Genomic DNA, 16,183 nt, shown 5'->3' with positions numbered 1-16,183 from the left:
AATAAGCCTCATCACGTATAATAATTCTAATTCAAGATTTTAGTTTTGAAGTTTCAAAATGCTACGACACTCCTTAGAGAAGTTATTGATTCCAGGACAGAAAAAGGGATATGACAATATGTGCTTGAATCATCTGAAAGTGCTCAGAAAAGGATGGGAGTGTGTCAGAAGGGCAGCCTCCAAACCGAAGGAACTCCCAATAGCCAAAGGTGGAACAATTTAAGCAAGAAAATGAACAGTAATAGTACTGGATTATAACCAATAATAAATATCCGTGAGTCTATACTGATAAAAATAATAAATAACAGTTCTTTCTTACCAAACAATTCCAATTAATAAATGTAGAAACAATGAGAAAGGCACCATTTTATCTAAGTAATTGAGGTTAACATCACTAATAACAATACATTGACATATATGTCCTGATACAATAAACTGAGGGAGGACACATTTCTTGTGTGATATCCTAGTCTAAAAGGCATAACCTTGAGAAAGTATCAGACTAACCCAAATTGTGGGACATTCTACCCCCCTAAAAATTGAGCAGGATTCTTTGAACGAACCCAGGTCAAGAAAGTCAACTAAAGGCAGAGATTGCATGGATTGGAGGTTTAAGGAGATATGGCAACTTAATGCAACACTGAATCCTGAATTTAATGCTGGGATAGAGCTGGTCATTAGTGGACAAACTGGTAAAATCCAGATAAAATCTACAGTTTAGTTAATAATATTTATTATATCAATATACACGTTGCGTTTTGATAATTACAGTTATATAAGACGTTAACATCATGGAAAGCTGAGTTAAGGCAATACGAGGATTCCGTACTAGTTGTATATACCTTTTCTATAAGTCTAAAATCATTTCAAATAAAAAGCATTAAAAATGCTTTGAAAAAAGACTAGTTCAAATAATCAGTTTGAAAATACTAATTCTTATGTGAACACAGATTTAGAATCTGAAGACAATAGGTGGTAACAGAGCACACAGTTGGCTATGAAGCCACATCCTTCCCAAGAAAAAAAGAAGATAAAACAGAAACCTAAATGTGATTCCATTTGTCTCAGCATGAGAATTTGTTTACTCATCAGGATCATATCTCTGCCATCTCCACTTCACTACGATTTTCTTCTCCCTTTGGTCTTTTTTTCTTTCTACATTTCAATAATAATCTGTGTGCACCTAGCAATATTGTTTTTGCCATGTGGCTGTCTCCTATCACATAGACTATTTTTCATGAGTTCCCTGTGATGCTAAGGCTAACTGAAATCATCCGCATAGCATTTTCTCACCATTGTTAACAGAGTTTTCTTCCTTAGATGACTCTGATAGCATGTTCTTGTCCCAAGTCACAGTTGAGTTGGGTCTAATACCACTAACTCTCTTCTGGGTCATTAAGAATTTTCTCTAAACCTACCTTCTCTCCCCTGATTCTGCTTGTATGTCTCGGAGGGAAGAGGAAATAGTACACTGTTGCAGTATACTGTTCAAATTCATCTTTGGTACCCCTCTTCCCAAAGCCATGACCTGCAATAACGACGCACTCCAAATGTCAAGGCATTATGCTCAGTTCTCTGAGGCCACATTTTGTCTGCAATGCACCTAGTAAAATGTCTTTTCCCTATAACGCAGTCCAACCTTCTGTTGATGCTTGCAGCTAAGGAGGTCCATAGTGGGTCACTGACTGTCAGCCAAGGTATTAAATCTATTAGCTTGTGTTTTTGACCCCCAACAATATTATTATTATTTTTAGTTTGTTTAATTTTTTTATCTTGATGGGCAAGATTTAAAACTTTAGACACTATGCATAAAAATATAAATCCCAGACCTCCCTTAAATTATCTGAAGGTCCAGCTACCCTTAGACCATACTTCCAGAAGGCCACGATCTGCTCCAATTGAATGCCAGCTGTCCCCTTAGACAATGTGGGTATTCTGTAATTTACATGTCACCCAAGGCACCTCTGACCAGCTGGGATGCTATATGCATTTGTGTTTGCAAAACTATCCCTATACCTTGATCTTTAATTCATAAAGGTCAAATTTGGCTGAGTGTCATTACTTAACATGATGAGGAAAGAAGTCTTAGCAGCCTTTTCTCTGAGTCTAGGGATCTCAGAAGCAATATTTCCCTCTGTGTAACAATAGAAGAAATATTACCTATTATTTTCTCTTGCTTGCAGAAAGGAGGGAAAAGGGCAGGATTTCTGTTTCAGGTTCCTTTATAGTATTTCCTCATTTTTAAGAAAATTTTATTATTCTTATTGTATATTGAGCTCAACTCTCACTTATATGGTGACTCAAGCATGGGTTGAGACATGGCAGTACAGCTATTACTGCTATATTTCAAATGGAAGTTTTACTAATCCTCTTTGGCGTTCATCCCTAAATCTTGGTGAACTCAAGTAGCTGCTATCTCTGAAAGTTTATTTTTGACTTAAGTGATTTTCTTGCTATTGCTAGATTTTTCAGGTGTCTCACCAGCTTAACTGTTATCTGAATAAGCTTTGTTTGTTTTCCCCGGCTTGTCATAGCAGGTTTAAGTCTGTTCCAAGGGGTCACAACAGTTCCTGCCCAAATGCTTTTTATTCTGAGGATGTAGTCAGTAATTATTTTTCACTTTACCTAAACTATAAATAACACCCTTATACTCATTTTGAACCTTTTCCCATAGCACTTTTTCTATGATAGGAAAAAAAAAAAAAAAAGAAAGAAAGAAAAAAAGCCCTTCAGCAGACCTCCATGTCATGTGGGCAGAGTTCTAGTCAGGGAGCATAAATCATGCCTTGTACTCACAAATATACAAGTGACCCTTCCCCTTCCTGCTGTTTTCAATTACTCAGAATAATTTATTTCCAAACTTTTTGGCACCCCTCTGCTAAAGTACATGGCAAACGAATTTATGGTGAATCTCAAATTAAATATTAATGCAAAATCTTCCAGTTTTAAATTTTTTTTTTATTTCCCATCACTCTGAGTTTTAATAAAATTTCAGCGTTTATTTCATATTTAACTTACTTTTAGGCATAATGTTGATTTTAGTACTGAAATTTTGGAGTCAAATTATTATAGGTGTTTTTGACAACATGAATGAAAACTAGACTGATCTTAAAGTCAAGTCACAAGAGAATTTGATTTCTGCACATGCATCCAGCAAATGTCTACTAAACCTGTAAGCTCATTATACAACAAATAAATTGGTTGAGATCTTTAACTTTAATATCTTATTTAAGCATTTCTAAAAATTTAAATGCCTGAACTTTAAATCTCCTTTTATTTTAGACTAATATCTGCTAGTATATATCTTCCTTTCTTAAATCTAAACACATACCATGTTTGAAAATTAAGAAAACAGGTTATCTTTTGAAACATTACTTGTATTGATCACATAGCATTTTCAAGGTAATTTATCCAGTTGAGGTGAAGCATTTCCTCCATAATACTGTAGCTCACAATATAAGTAAATATTGTCTGAAAAACATGATTTTTGACACTAGATGGCCTATGTCACCAAAAGAGAAACCAAGTGATAATATTTGGGGGCTAAGCTTGTACTTTGAAATACAGATTTAAATATTAAACTTTAAAACTGAAATTTGACTTTTTCTCAAGGTAGATAACAGGAAAGAAAGTTGAAAAAGAGTAATGAAAAAAATCAATGGAACCAAATTTCAAACAATCTTCAAATAACTTAGGACCTAGAGTAACTCAGTCAGCTTAATATATTAACCGTATTTCCTTCAAACACTGCCTTGGTTTCTTCTTTCTCAAAGGCCCTCTGGGCCCTGATATTTTCCCTTGCACTTCGGTTTTATGGGGCCTTTCTCCTCTTCACACTCTTTCCTTTTTAGAACTCCATAGACCGAAATGGATTTGTTTTGTAGCCATAAGCAAATTTTCCCTGAAAATCCAAAGTCATATAACTGTTAAACTTATGTTTTATTGCTTATTCTGGTTTTGTTGTTTAGTTCTTTCTTCAGTCTATAAATCACATTGACTGGAAAACAGCAGTTAGTATAACATTTATTCAATGAATGTGTGGATAAATACGGAAGAATAAGCCAAGGGCCCTAATTGACCAAGAATAATACCCACTGGGCTAGAAACTCTTACTCAGTGGGTTCTCCACCACTTGTCATCGCCCCTTTCCTTCCTACTATTTTATGGGGATTTTCAGGGAGGGTGATGAGTATAGCCAATAGTAGCTCTCTTACAATTTTTTCCCTTTAATAAGTGGGAAATTCACTATATGCACATGTTCTTCTGTCAAGGATATGGAGACGATAAAATAGGAGTTCTTTCTTGAAAACACTGATGACTTCCTCAAGAAAAAAACACAAATTGTTCTTCACATAGGCCAATGCCTATTGCTTCTGCTATTATACTGATTTAGATTGATAGAAATCACAGAAAAATAATTGCTGCCATATTTACCAATGCTTAAAATGTGGCTAAGTGTATTATTTTAACTAAAGTCTCAAAGAATACATGAGTCAAACTCTGTTAATTCCATTCTGCAGAAATGATGCGAGTAATACGGGGTAATAGGGAAGATGTTATAAATAATTTTGAAATATAAGAGAAAAAATAATAAAAGTCAAGCAATATTACAGGGCTCACACATGACTACCATGTGCCTTACATTGTGAAACATGTTTTATACAAATCAATAAGAGGTGCTGTAAAAAAGAATGCATTCATTTTTAAATAACGTAGAATGGTAACACACTTTCAAAGATAATAATTTGAGGCTTCATTTCATGTTTTATTCTCTTAATATATTGAATGCTGCTACATTCATTGTTATAGAAAATCTTCCTAAATTAAAAATAAAAGTTGTTCCTCCACCTTGTCCTCATCTGCACTGCTACCTCTTCAGTTAAGTCACCAACATCTCTCTCCAGGACAATTATGATAACCCCTTAACTGGATCACTGTTTCTCTTCTCGTCCTACTTCATTCAGCAGCAAGCATGATTTCTTAAATAATTAAATTGTGTCATGTCACCTCTGACTAAACATTCGATTGCTGCCTCTTGTAATCAGAACAAAAGTCAAACACCTCACCTTGATTTGCATGGTCCTACCGGGAATACCTGGCTTCATTATAAATATGACTTTCCCCATTCCTTCTCTCTCCCTAACAACAGCTCAGAGACACACAGACCTTCTCATCCTTCTTTCTCTAAACGCTGAATTCATGACTTGCTCTAAAAGGTGTTCGCAGAAAGCTTCTCCCTCAGAAGTACTTGCTGCTTGTTCCCTCTCAACATTTTTGTCTCAGCAAATGTCACCCTTTCCTAAAAGAACTGCTGTAATTATAACCAGTAGTTCTTAGAGAACTTTCTAAGTTAAATTACATATTTTTTATTTCTTCTTAGCACAAAATACTTTCATTAGTTTATTTTTTGGCGTATTGCCTGTCTCCTCCCACGTTAAAATATAAGTACCATAAGACCAGTTACATTGTCTAACTCGCCCACCTGCCTCATTCCCAACACCTAGGACAGCACCCAACACACATTTATTCAACTTTGTTGAATGGGTGAATAGATAAATGACTACAAACTGTGTGTGTTGCTTCAGAGATCATAAGATGTCAGTAGGAATAAACTGTGAAAAATAATTAAAGCATCCTGAAAATGTAAGAGATTCCTATTGCTATTAGTAATTTATATTAAGTTAATACTATAATTAATAAAATAATATGTATTTGTACACTGTAATATATGATGCAATGTGTTTTCCCATACATTATCTTCCTTATACTCATGGAAGGTGTTAGGAACACTGCTACATTCCTTTTCAGAGTTGGTTGGAGCAGTTTTCTGTAAAGCTCTGGTGGGGTTTTTACAGGCAGCCAGATTAAAATATACACAAGACAAAAAAAAAAAAAACCTTATACCCTTCATAATCTTTTGTTCTCCCACGAATGAGAGCAATAAGGAAAGTGGGGACAGTACTAAGATTTTGATACTTCACACTATCGGGATTAATTTTTTTTTTAAATCGACAATATTATTATCAAGTGAAATAGGAAAAAAACACCCTGGCAGGGGAAAGATATATAGAACAGAATGGACAGAAGCAGAATAAATGTTTAGAGTCTAAATTTTATTTGTTTTTAACATTGGCCAATGTTGAATAAACATATTTTCCCCCAAATAAGAATTGTATGCCACTAGGATTATGGGTCACTAAGGTGGTGCTGATGAACTGCTAGCCAGCCTTTGCATTAGAATGACAGCATAAGGACTCACAAAAAGGGCCTGAATTCCAAGTTAGTGATTCTATCTATAAATCTTACTTTAATAAAAATCTCAGAAATATGAATGCCCAGTAGACACGATCTGTAATACTTTTACCCAATGAGGCAAAAATCTCACCCATGAGCTAGGATCATTATCACTTTACTTGTGGGGCTTATGAGAAAATGCCCTAAAATTAACAAAGTCAAATATAGTAGAATATTTTAACAAAGTATACTTGCTTTTTAAACATTCCTGTATCAATAAAATATACCATTAAAAACTTTAGAAAGCACACACAAGGTTTTGCAACCTAAAAACCAAATTTTTTAAAGCACAAGAATTTATATTTTGGCAAAAGTTTGAGGTTCCTAATTTCCTCAGTTACTTGATCTGTATGGATTGAAGTTTCAATAAATTCTTACTGTGAATGTTCTCTCTCTTAGCATCTTTGTCCTTCCTTTTTGTAGATCTTGATTTCTAAAGAAAACAGATCATTCTAAATCCATTTCTGTTATTAGCCTTATACCTACAGTTTTCTTTTTTACAAATATCTAAAAAATACCCTGGGAACACTCAAAGCAAGCAACCACAACCAAGTTTTACTTCTATTCTCCCCCTTCCCATTTTTAGTTCTCTTTTCTCATTTTAAGAAAAAAAGGCTAAGATGGTAAATTGTCATTAAAAAAAAAACTCAGCGGTAGAAAAATTCTTAAGAAATTATGTATTCATATTTCTAAAGTTAAACTGTCTTGGAAGTCTTGAAGATGTCAATGCAATGTGGAAAAGTTAGGAAGAAACTTCCTATTGATTGTCAGAACAAAACAAGAGGTGATCTGTGGTACCTTGATCTTACCTAAAGAAGAAAGATATTCTTTCGACTAAAATGAGGTCGTGTTTCAACAATACCTGTCTTTGGTCTGAAGGCTAAGCCAGCCAGGACAATGAGGTTCATGCAACTCTAGAAGAGATGTCTGACTGTTACTAAGAATGCAGAGTGAGATAAAATGTAATGTCGGTATCTTAGCAAGGCAACATGCTCTATCTTCAAGAAGCTTTTTTTTCTTCTTCTTCTTTTTTCTCTTAACAAAGTTAGAAGGAATGTCATAAGAAAAGGTACTTTCTCAACTCATTTTCTATAAAAGAGTTATATTGTAATTCGTATGTAAATAGAACTTCCATATATATGCACAAAACTATATTCAAACATGTCTGAGAAAAATAAGACTAAACAGATGATTCAACAGTAAAAATATATTAATTAAAATTATTTTCCATTGCTTCTACACGTAAAGATACCTTTGACAAGTGTTATATGTTTACAGCTATTTTAGAATATTTGAGAAACCCCAAATGTAGATAACACATCATTTTTCAACAAATATAAGTGCAAGAGTTATTGAGCAATATAAGTACACAATCATTATCAACTTAAGCATCAGTCTTTTGCATTGATGATATAAGATTCTGACCTACTGGGAAACCAGCAACAAATGGTGGGCCCATTTATTTAATCATGCCATTGCATTTTTTAAAAACCACAATTGGACATCTAATTGCAGACTAAAACTAAGTTACTGTAATCACATGAGAAAGTTATTATAGTCATGTTTTAAAAATCATGATAAACCCTGTTGTCTATTTTATCATTGGAATGATTTCTACTATCTATCCTGTAATGAGAGAAAGTCTTGACTTTGAAATAATGTTGTGGAATGTGTTTTAACTTTTTAAAAATATTTGCAAAATTAGAAAAATGAACATAGTTATTAAAGCCGATAAAGAAAAACTAATAAATTTCTACTCACTTTCAAAAAAGTAACCAATAATCTTTGAGCACAAATGAATTCAGAACATGTATGTATTTATATTCTAATAGTGTTTTAAACTCTTATGCTATCCCATGATATGAACACATACTTATTATCAAATATATTTAATTTGTCCATTATAATAATTTGTCTGTTATGAATGGCAAAGGCACATATGATGTACTCTATAAAGTATATATTAGAAGTACTATTTATAAATCTTTCAGGAAAATATATTATTATTATTATTATTTCTCCAAAATATTCATCTGTAGGTTTTTTATGCAAGATCAGTTTAACTATTTTACCAGGTCTGACTGGCTACTATCTAATAGTTTGATTCCCATTTAGTTACCACTCAGTTTCATCAATCAGTTTAGGAAGGGAGCTCAGTCAAAATAATTGGGTTTATAGAGAGATAGCCTAAATCAATAGGATGGAGAGAGAGAGAAACTGTATTTTGGTATTATTGAATTGAGAACAGAGTAATAAATAATACATAATGTATAACTTTGCCTTGTAGTTATGCTGGGGGAGTATAGGGAGGCCACCAAATCATTTATGAGGAGAAAATACAGATCTGAAATTGTGAAGGCAGCTTATAGCAGAAAAACTTCTAATTGGAAAAAAATTTTTTTGGAAGGTCTACGCTTACTTGTTCTGATGTGGTACAAAACCTGAAGTTTCATTCCCCTTTCAATAACATAGAGGGTTCAGAGGTACTTGGAGAGGAACATTTTATTCAAATAAGAGAACACAAAATAGTTAGAACAGTGATTAAATATTATCGCAAGCACAATATTTTTCAAAAGCAAGTGCCATAAATATAGTCATTGGCACACATGTGGATTAGTCCGAAAAGTAACATTTTTAAAACTCAAATTAGTTCTTAGAGATATATTCATGCTTATATATTTAATGTTTAATAAGAACTTTTTTCCCCAAGGAACTAAAAACCTCTTAATATCTCCTTCCAAAAAATAAGAACTGGAGAATGTCCCCAAGGCCTGTAGACTTAGATTTGTGATTGTTATATTGAAATTTCATTTCAATGCCTCTAGTTAATGGGTTCTTATATAGGTTAAATTTGGAGAGTATAATCTATAATATAAAGCAACTCTACAGAAGATGATAAAAAATGTCATGACTCTCTCTGTTTGGTTGGCTAGATTAATTTTGTTCTCCTTTCCCACCAAAATAAATCAATAAAAAATAAAAAACTTTGTCATTTGCACCCTCTATATATAAAGGTAGATTTTTGTCATTACTCTTAGATTAAATATGGGGAGTTAGATTTCTTCAGGGAAATTTTTTTTAACTACCTAGAGTAAATATGACCATTTCCTGATAGAAGTTTAGTCCAATATATATTTTGATTAGCTGATTATAAGAGTGCTCAACCTTATTTGCTTTACTCTTCTTCAGCATTCCAGCTACTTAAAAACATTGTTTCAAATTACAGGCATTGTAATTGCATCACAATTACAGTCATTTCAATGACAAATACATTTTGACATCTATTTCTTCCACTATCAGATTCTGTTACAACCAAATATTTATTGTATGGAAACTAATCCAGTAGAATAATGCACGTTGAAAGTTGAAAAATAACTCTTAAAAGTTTTCTTCATTTCATATTTTTGTTTTTCAAGAAGGCAATAGCCACAAAAATAGACATATATGATCTAAAATTTTGAAAAATAAGTTTCATTGAAAAAGATCTATTTCTAATTTTCAGGCTAAAGTTAGTTATATTTCCATAGATGTTTGTGCTGAGGCAGCCATTTTAAAGAATATAGATAGATGATAGATAGATAGATAGATAGATAGATAGATAGACAGACAGACAGACAGACAAATAGATGATAGATGATAGATGGATAGATAGATAGATAGATCAATCAATCGATAGATAGATGATAGTAGGTACATGGATATCATATAAACACTGGAACATACTAGGTGAGTTCCACTTACTATTTTTGTACAATAATGTTTAACTTTTAGTATTAATTCTACTTTCTTGAATGTATCTACCTAGAATGAAGACAATAGTTTTCTTTGTACAAGAATTGTTTTGACAGATCGCCAGAGAAGATAGAAAAATCTATCAATATGTCTGGTTGGTACATTTTACTACACACAATCCCTATAACTAGGAAGAAATTGAAGCAATAGGAGTGCACATTTTGTAAAATATGTAAAAATTAACAATTGAAATATGAAATATGGATCATAATAATATATAAAATGGAAGATATAGAGATCCCTCACCATCATAATCCTTGTAGAAGACCAGGTCATGTTCAGTACAGGTGATTTTAAATGGAGCTTATCTTTATGTTATACCCTAGGCTCTGAAAAGAAATTGATAAGGCAAGTAGCAAGAAACTAATGTCCTGGATCCAAGACATTTGAAAACCAAAAATCTCTTCATGTCTCCACCATGAATGACAAGTAGCATTTAAGAAGTGTCACCTCATTCTTAAGGGTATATTAACTATATCATTCATCTCCCACGCTATCTACAAAGATTTCTTTTATATCCACTTAAAAAAACAAAACAAAAAAACTCCCATCTCAATAATTATAGCATAGTTAACATTTAAGGTTTCTGCAATATTCTCATGTATCTCTCCATTCTTAGAGCTTTAATTATATCCAGCATCATACTGATGGAAGTTTCTTTAAATTATTTTTATACTGAAAACATTGTCATAAGACTTTATGAAATCAGAAAAAAGGTATTTAAGAAATAATCATTTCGTCTAAAGATATTTAAATCTTTTCTTTAAAAAATAGTAATTTGGATTCAATCTTTTCCTAAAATCCTTTAGTTTTCTCCCCATTCTTCTTTCTTTCCCTCATTGTTTTCTGCAATTCACATTATTTTCTTGTTTTAATACACAGAAATTTGTCTTTATTTTCCCATTGTCTCATTTCTTTCTTTTACCAGTTTTGATTTGAGCTTCAGAGAAAGGGGGACAGTGAGGAAGACAGAGTGGGAAAGATGGTGAGAGGGAGAAAGGGAAAGAGGAGAGAGAGGGAGAGAGAGAGGACATGAGGGAGGGAGAGAGAGAAAGGAGAGAAGAAATCTCAAAGATTCCAGAGACCTCTTCAAAACAAAACTTTTATGATATTTGTGGATATAAAGAGACACAAATTGCACTTCATTTTTCTTTGAGGGGAGGAAGATTAAAATTTTAACATACACGTGAGTGCCACTTTTAGATGATTTTACAGACAAACAGACACATTTAAATGATAACATCAAGAATTTTAATTATTTGAAACTATGTTTCCACATTTGCCACACTCAAAAATTTAAAAGAGACTAGCTTTAGGTCTCTAAATATCCTCCCGCCTCCTTTTTTTTCCCAGAAAATTTGACAATTTAAAATATATTCTTTATAAGTCTTAATCCTTATCAAGCATTACTCTGATATGATGACATTTTTATATGTGACACATTAGTTGATCTTAAGTGACTATGATTTATCTTCTACAATTTGCTGCTAAGAGTTACAAAGATGTTTCTTTTTTCAGACATGATAAAATCAAATAAGAACTGACATGCACATTAGCTTAACTCTGTATAAAAATCAATATAAATTAAGAAAATAAGCATATGTAATTAAAGGACAAGTAGATGTGTGTAGACTGAACACAAGGACACAAGTTAAAGTATTATTCCATTTATGACAGTTTGAGTTCATACTATAAACTTATACAGGGAAGAGTAACACAGGTAGAGAGAAATACAACCATTTCTAGCTAGTCCATACAGTTTAAGAAGGTACCCATTGCCCAATATGCATTTGGAGAACCTAAAGATAATCTTTCATTTTCTGGCATGAAGCTAGGTAGCTAGCTCTTGAACTATAAAACACACCTGTATAATTCACATGTCTGTTTTATTCTTCAAGGACAATTGACATAAGCCTGTGCAAAAGCTACATCTCATTAAACTCTTCCTTGAGTTTATATTCCCATATTTTCTGTTTCAGCATTTCAGTGAGGAAGTTTGTCATAATGCAGCACCACTTTCTTTTTAACTTTCAACAAGATTTCTCTCCTTTTTGTCTTCCTTTTGTCCAAATGGGACCACCCTTTCCACTTATGATAGCTTGCCATGACAATTTTAGCTCTTTCCTAACAATTTTGAAACTTTTGTTAAATATATAGAAGAATGCTAAAGTGTTGGTATACAACTATTTTTACTTGTGCTATGTGATACAGTACCTCTTATGCTGACGTGGTGATACAACATTACACTATTTCGGTTCTGAGAAAAAGTAACAGTCCTTTTCCATGTGCCCTGCTTATTCATTAGAAGTCCCTAGCCCTCATGGAACTAAATTGGCACCAAATGCAATCCTTTAAGTCATTTAGTTTCTTAAGAAGGAAGTTGGGGGACTATGTTTAACTTTTATATTATGTTTAAAATTATCTTTAGGTATTCATTCCAATCATTGTAGCGATGGCTCTATTCCTCCTAAACACATACGAAAGCACTGAGGACTTAACTCTAGATGAGGTCAAATTTCTGGAGATTGGAGACATAATCAGAAATATAGCTCAATAGCAGTAGTCTACCAGTGCCATTACATTTTGCTAGCACACATGACTGAAAAGCTTTATTCTGTTCACCTGCTCTGGTCCAAATTCAAACATTCTTCCTAAGAAAGGTTGAGAGCTGATCGTTCCAGATCAAAGACATAATCATTTCAAGTTAAAGCTATGTGCTTCCATTTTATCAATATAGTTTTCAACTACACCACACCAACTTCAAGGCAAGTTCAGAAGGTATATGGTTAGGTGGCAGTGACACATTTAAAAGATTATCTGTCAGTAAATGTCAGACTTTCTGAAGGACCTCATATTAGTTTCACTACTAGTAAAGGAAATTACTTGTGTGGGTATATTATAAAGACCATAATCTGGTTCCCAACAGCAGATTGGATAGAAACACTACAATTCATTCCCCTGTTCTTTTCCTATAATGAAGCAATCTGCTTCATTTAAGCACAATCATCAAGTCTTCCAATACAACATTTTGTCTATTTGCTTGGCTTTGGGATCCAGGTTTCATTCTTATATTTTTCACTATTTTTTCTAATTAAATCCCCCAAACTCACCTGAAATATATCAGTCAATATGAACTCAATTGAAAAAAATCTAGAACCGTAATACTTCTAGTTAACCATTCCAATGCCGGTGGCCCAAATATTCATTCATTTTTTTGTTTTCCACCCCTGCAACTGTTCTCAAAGATTATCAAACTTGCACAAAGATTCCTGGGTTTCCAGATCAAAAGTTTGTGGAATCCAGGTGTATTATGATTCCCACCTCCTCTCCTCTCTGCTCTGCTCCCCATACCCACTGCAGTTTAAACTTCTACCATTCGTCAGCTATTTAGAGAAAAAGCAAGGATAAAGTGTCAGTGGTGGGTTAGGTTTAGCATTTCCAGATACCATGAGCTGTGCCACAGAGCTTTGGGGGGCGAGAGGAGGGCGGGAGAGTCAAGTTCAAGCAGGTGCCTGCGTCCAAAAGCGCCCTGAAAACGCGAGCCTTTCCGCTGATGACACGAATCTCGCCCGAGTCTGCCCCAGCAAGGGGCTACCGAAACGAAAGAGGTTTGAGTCGGTGCTGTCGCCTTTCTACAGATCTCGAGTACAGCAGGTAAGTTTAACCCAGGAGCTAAGTTGAAGGAGCACGTACTTAAGGCAAAGAATTCGGAGCCCGCTAAAGCTCTAAGCTCTGGGGAGTCAGCGCGGAGGGAAGTGTTGGAAAAGCGAATTCTGATTCTAACATCTGCAGCGCTTGGGATGCGCGGGCAGACGCGCGCAGTCAAGTCCAAACGCTCCCGGCGGGGGGCAAATCAGGACGAGTAAATGGCCAAAAGAAAAAGCTGTGGGGGAGCTGAGGACTCTGGCACCTGGTTCAGAAACCCCCCTACCGCACCTCTCACCCTCCACGAGGCCAGCGCACAGCGGCCAACCGGACCCGGGGAGCGGGGCCGCAAGGACTTAAGTTTCACACTTATATCTGCAAGCATCGCCTAGCAGGAAAACCGGGGGGAAAAGGGGACGAAAGCGGGGAGGTGGTCTCCTTACCTCCATCGGCTCCCACCGTCAACACCTTGGCGATAGGCAATAATCCCGAGAGAGTGACTAAGGCGAGGACAAACTCGGACATTGTGGTCGCTCGGTAGGGAAGCCTGCGCTGGAGACTGCTTGGCGGCACCCGCGGCCCCGCGGCGGCGGCGGCGGCGGCTCCGAGCCCGGAATGGAGCAGCGTCATTTACAAATGTCACTGGAAATTCTTCAGCTCAATGAGCCCAGCCAGTCCGCCTTCTCCTGCCTGGAGCAGGATGTGGAAGGTGTACGGATGCGCGCGTGTGGGAGAGAGAGATCTAGTGAGAGTGCGTGTGAGCGCGAGCGAGCCGCTCGTGTGTCTTGACTTTTCAATGCAGGGTACGTCTGATCTTACATCACGCAAGAGGGGCAGTGAGAGATGCCAGCGGATGGGAATTCACTGATTAATCACCGAATCCACCACACACCCCTTCGTGGTCCACATAAATCACATCTATTACTTACTAAGAGGCATTTAACACAACAGGAAAATACCACCGCGAACTGAGAGCCCCACAAATCACGATTATGTCGGTCTCCTTGAAGGGAAAGTAACTCCAAGCTGGTTCTGTAGGGATTTGGGTCTTTAGAGAAGGAGGAGACTTCTGCTTTGGGCTGAGCCAGCCAGGCGCCCAGGAAGCTCCGCATTTAACAGCCAGCTGGAAATTATCAGCTACAGCTCTGGGATGCTTCTGTTTGCCGAGCAGATTTGATCCCTTCGCTCCCTGGAAGCTGCCTTCCCAGGAAGGAAGGACAAGCTAAGTATCCGAGCTTCTTTTAGGGAAATGGTTTCCTCCGCTCGACTCACAAACGTAATGTTTTTTTGAATTGCACTTTTAACTTTTACGCTGAGTAGCACCTAGAGACAAAGATGTAAAATTTAGTGCGTCAGCAGAAACCCACCCACCAACCACCACCACCAATAACAAACCCAAAACAAAGTCATTATCTATTGCATAGGAAAGAAAGGTGAATGGGAAGAAGTCCCTGAGCAGAGAACCACAGAGCAAGAATTCGAGTTTGTTTAACAGTGGATTTCTCTGAAAGGGTATCTCGAACCATTTTCAACACGTTTTGAGGATTTTACTTATTCGTTTTCTTTTTACACATGGTACAATAGTGGCTTAAAAACTTTCCCAAACTATCTGGCATCAAAATGAATCGGTGCAAAAAAAAAAAAATGTTATTTGTATGACCACTTGAGTTTTTAAATGTGATCACCCAAGTATCTAAAATTTTAGTAAGCCATTCAAAAATGGCTAAAGAGTTAAAACTTGGAAATCTTAAGAATTAAAGATTTACTTTTTTCCCTGTAACATCCATATTTCTTGCCTAAGGACAAAGGTTGAAAAACCTTTTGTATTTAATATTTTAAAATCTGTGATGGGTGTAAAGGAAAATTATATAAAAAAAGACAAAACTAAGCAATAGGAAAATTGAAAAGTGAAGAGAAGATACTGTAAACACTTTATTTAGTTTACTGGCTGAGACTTATCATAGATGAATGCCAGCAATGTGCGCTAGCTGTTTATGATTAAAATTACATCTTTAGATGCTCCTTAGAAGCCATTAACATTAGAGTGGATCAAAGAACAAAGAAGTGACTCTGAAGGACATTGCCAAGAATCTGTTAAATTTACCTTTCATATTTACTCTATGATTATAAAATATGTCCTTTATGTCAGTTTTCCATTTCATATTTAAAAGTGTATGTTTTTTTCTTCTAAAGTTGCTTCACATATCATTTTATCTAGTCGTGTTTATTGTTTCACTAAAATGTACCACATAGGAAACATAAAAAAAAAATTGTCCTATTTTACTTCTTACTGAAAATTCGCAAACTTTGGAATGAGTGGAGAGTTCAAATACATGAGGTAAGGGATAGGAAGGGTCAATTTTGAATGATGCTCAAAGTAATAAATATTTCTCAATCGTCCATGGATCTGTGCATTTTTTGAAATACTATCTTTTCATGAGGACAAAGTAAG

The 16,183-nt window shown here is 35.2% G+C and overlaps 1 protein-coding gene across 4 annotated transcripts in view; it reads right to left on the bottom strand.

Moving 5' to 3' along the window:
* The window catches only part of LRP1B (LDL receptor related protein 1B), a 1,622,137-nt gene extending 1,606,925 nt beyond the window's left edge, over window positions 1-15,212 (bottom strand). For 2 of the 4 annotated variants that reach the window (XM_036236558.1, XM_036236559.1), the window contains exon 1: window positions 14,175-15,022. In XM_036236558.1, the coding sequence (XP_036092451.1) occupies window positions 14,175-14,361 (187 nt within the window). In that variant the 5' untranslated portion in view covers window positions 14,362-15,022. Of the gene's footprint in view, window positions 1-14,174 lie in introns of all 4 variants that reach the window. The other 2 variants (XM_036236560.1, XM_036236561.1) reach the window with 2 other exon arrangements.
* Between the last annotated feature and the right edge of the window lie 971 nt (window positions 15,213-16,183).

The sequence above is a fragment of the Rousettus aegyptiacus genome, unplaced genomic scaffold (genome assembly GCF_014176215.1).
Source record: "Rousettus aegyptiacus isolate mRouAeg1 unplaced genomic scaffold, mRouAeg1.p scaffold_m13_p_2, whole genome shotgun sequence".
Taxonomy (NCBI): domain Eukaryota; kingdom Metazoa; phylum Chordata; class Mammalia; order Chiroptera; family Pteropodidae; genus Rousettus; species Rousettus aegyptiacus.
The sequence above is the reverse complement of the archived record's forward strand: the minus strand, read 5'-3'. Positions and strand labels throughout refer to the sequence as shown.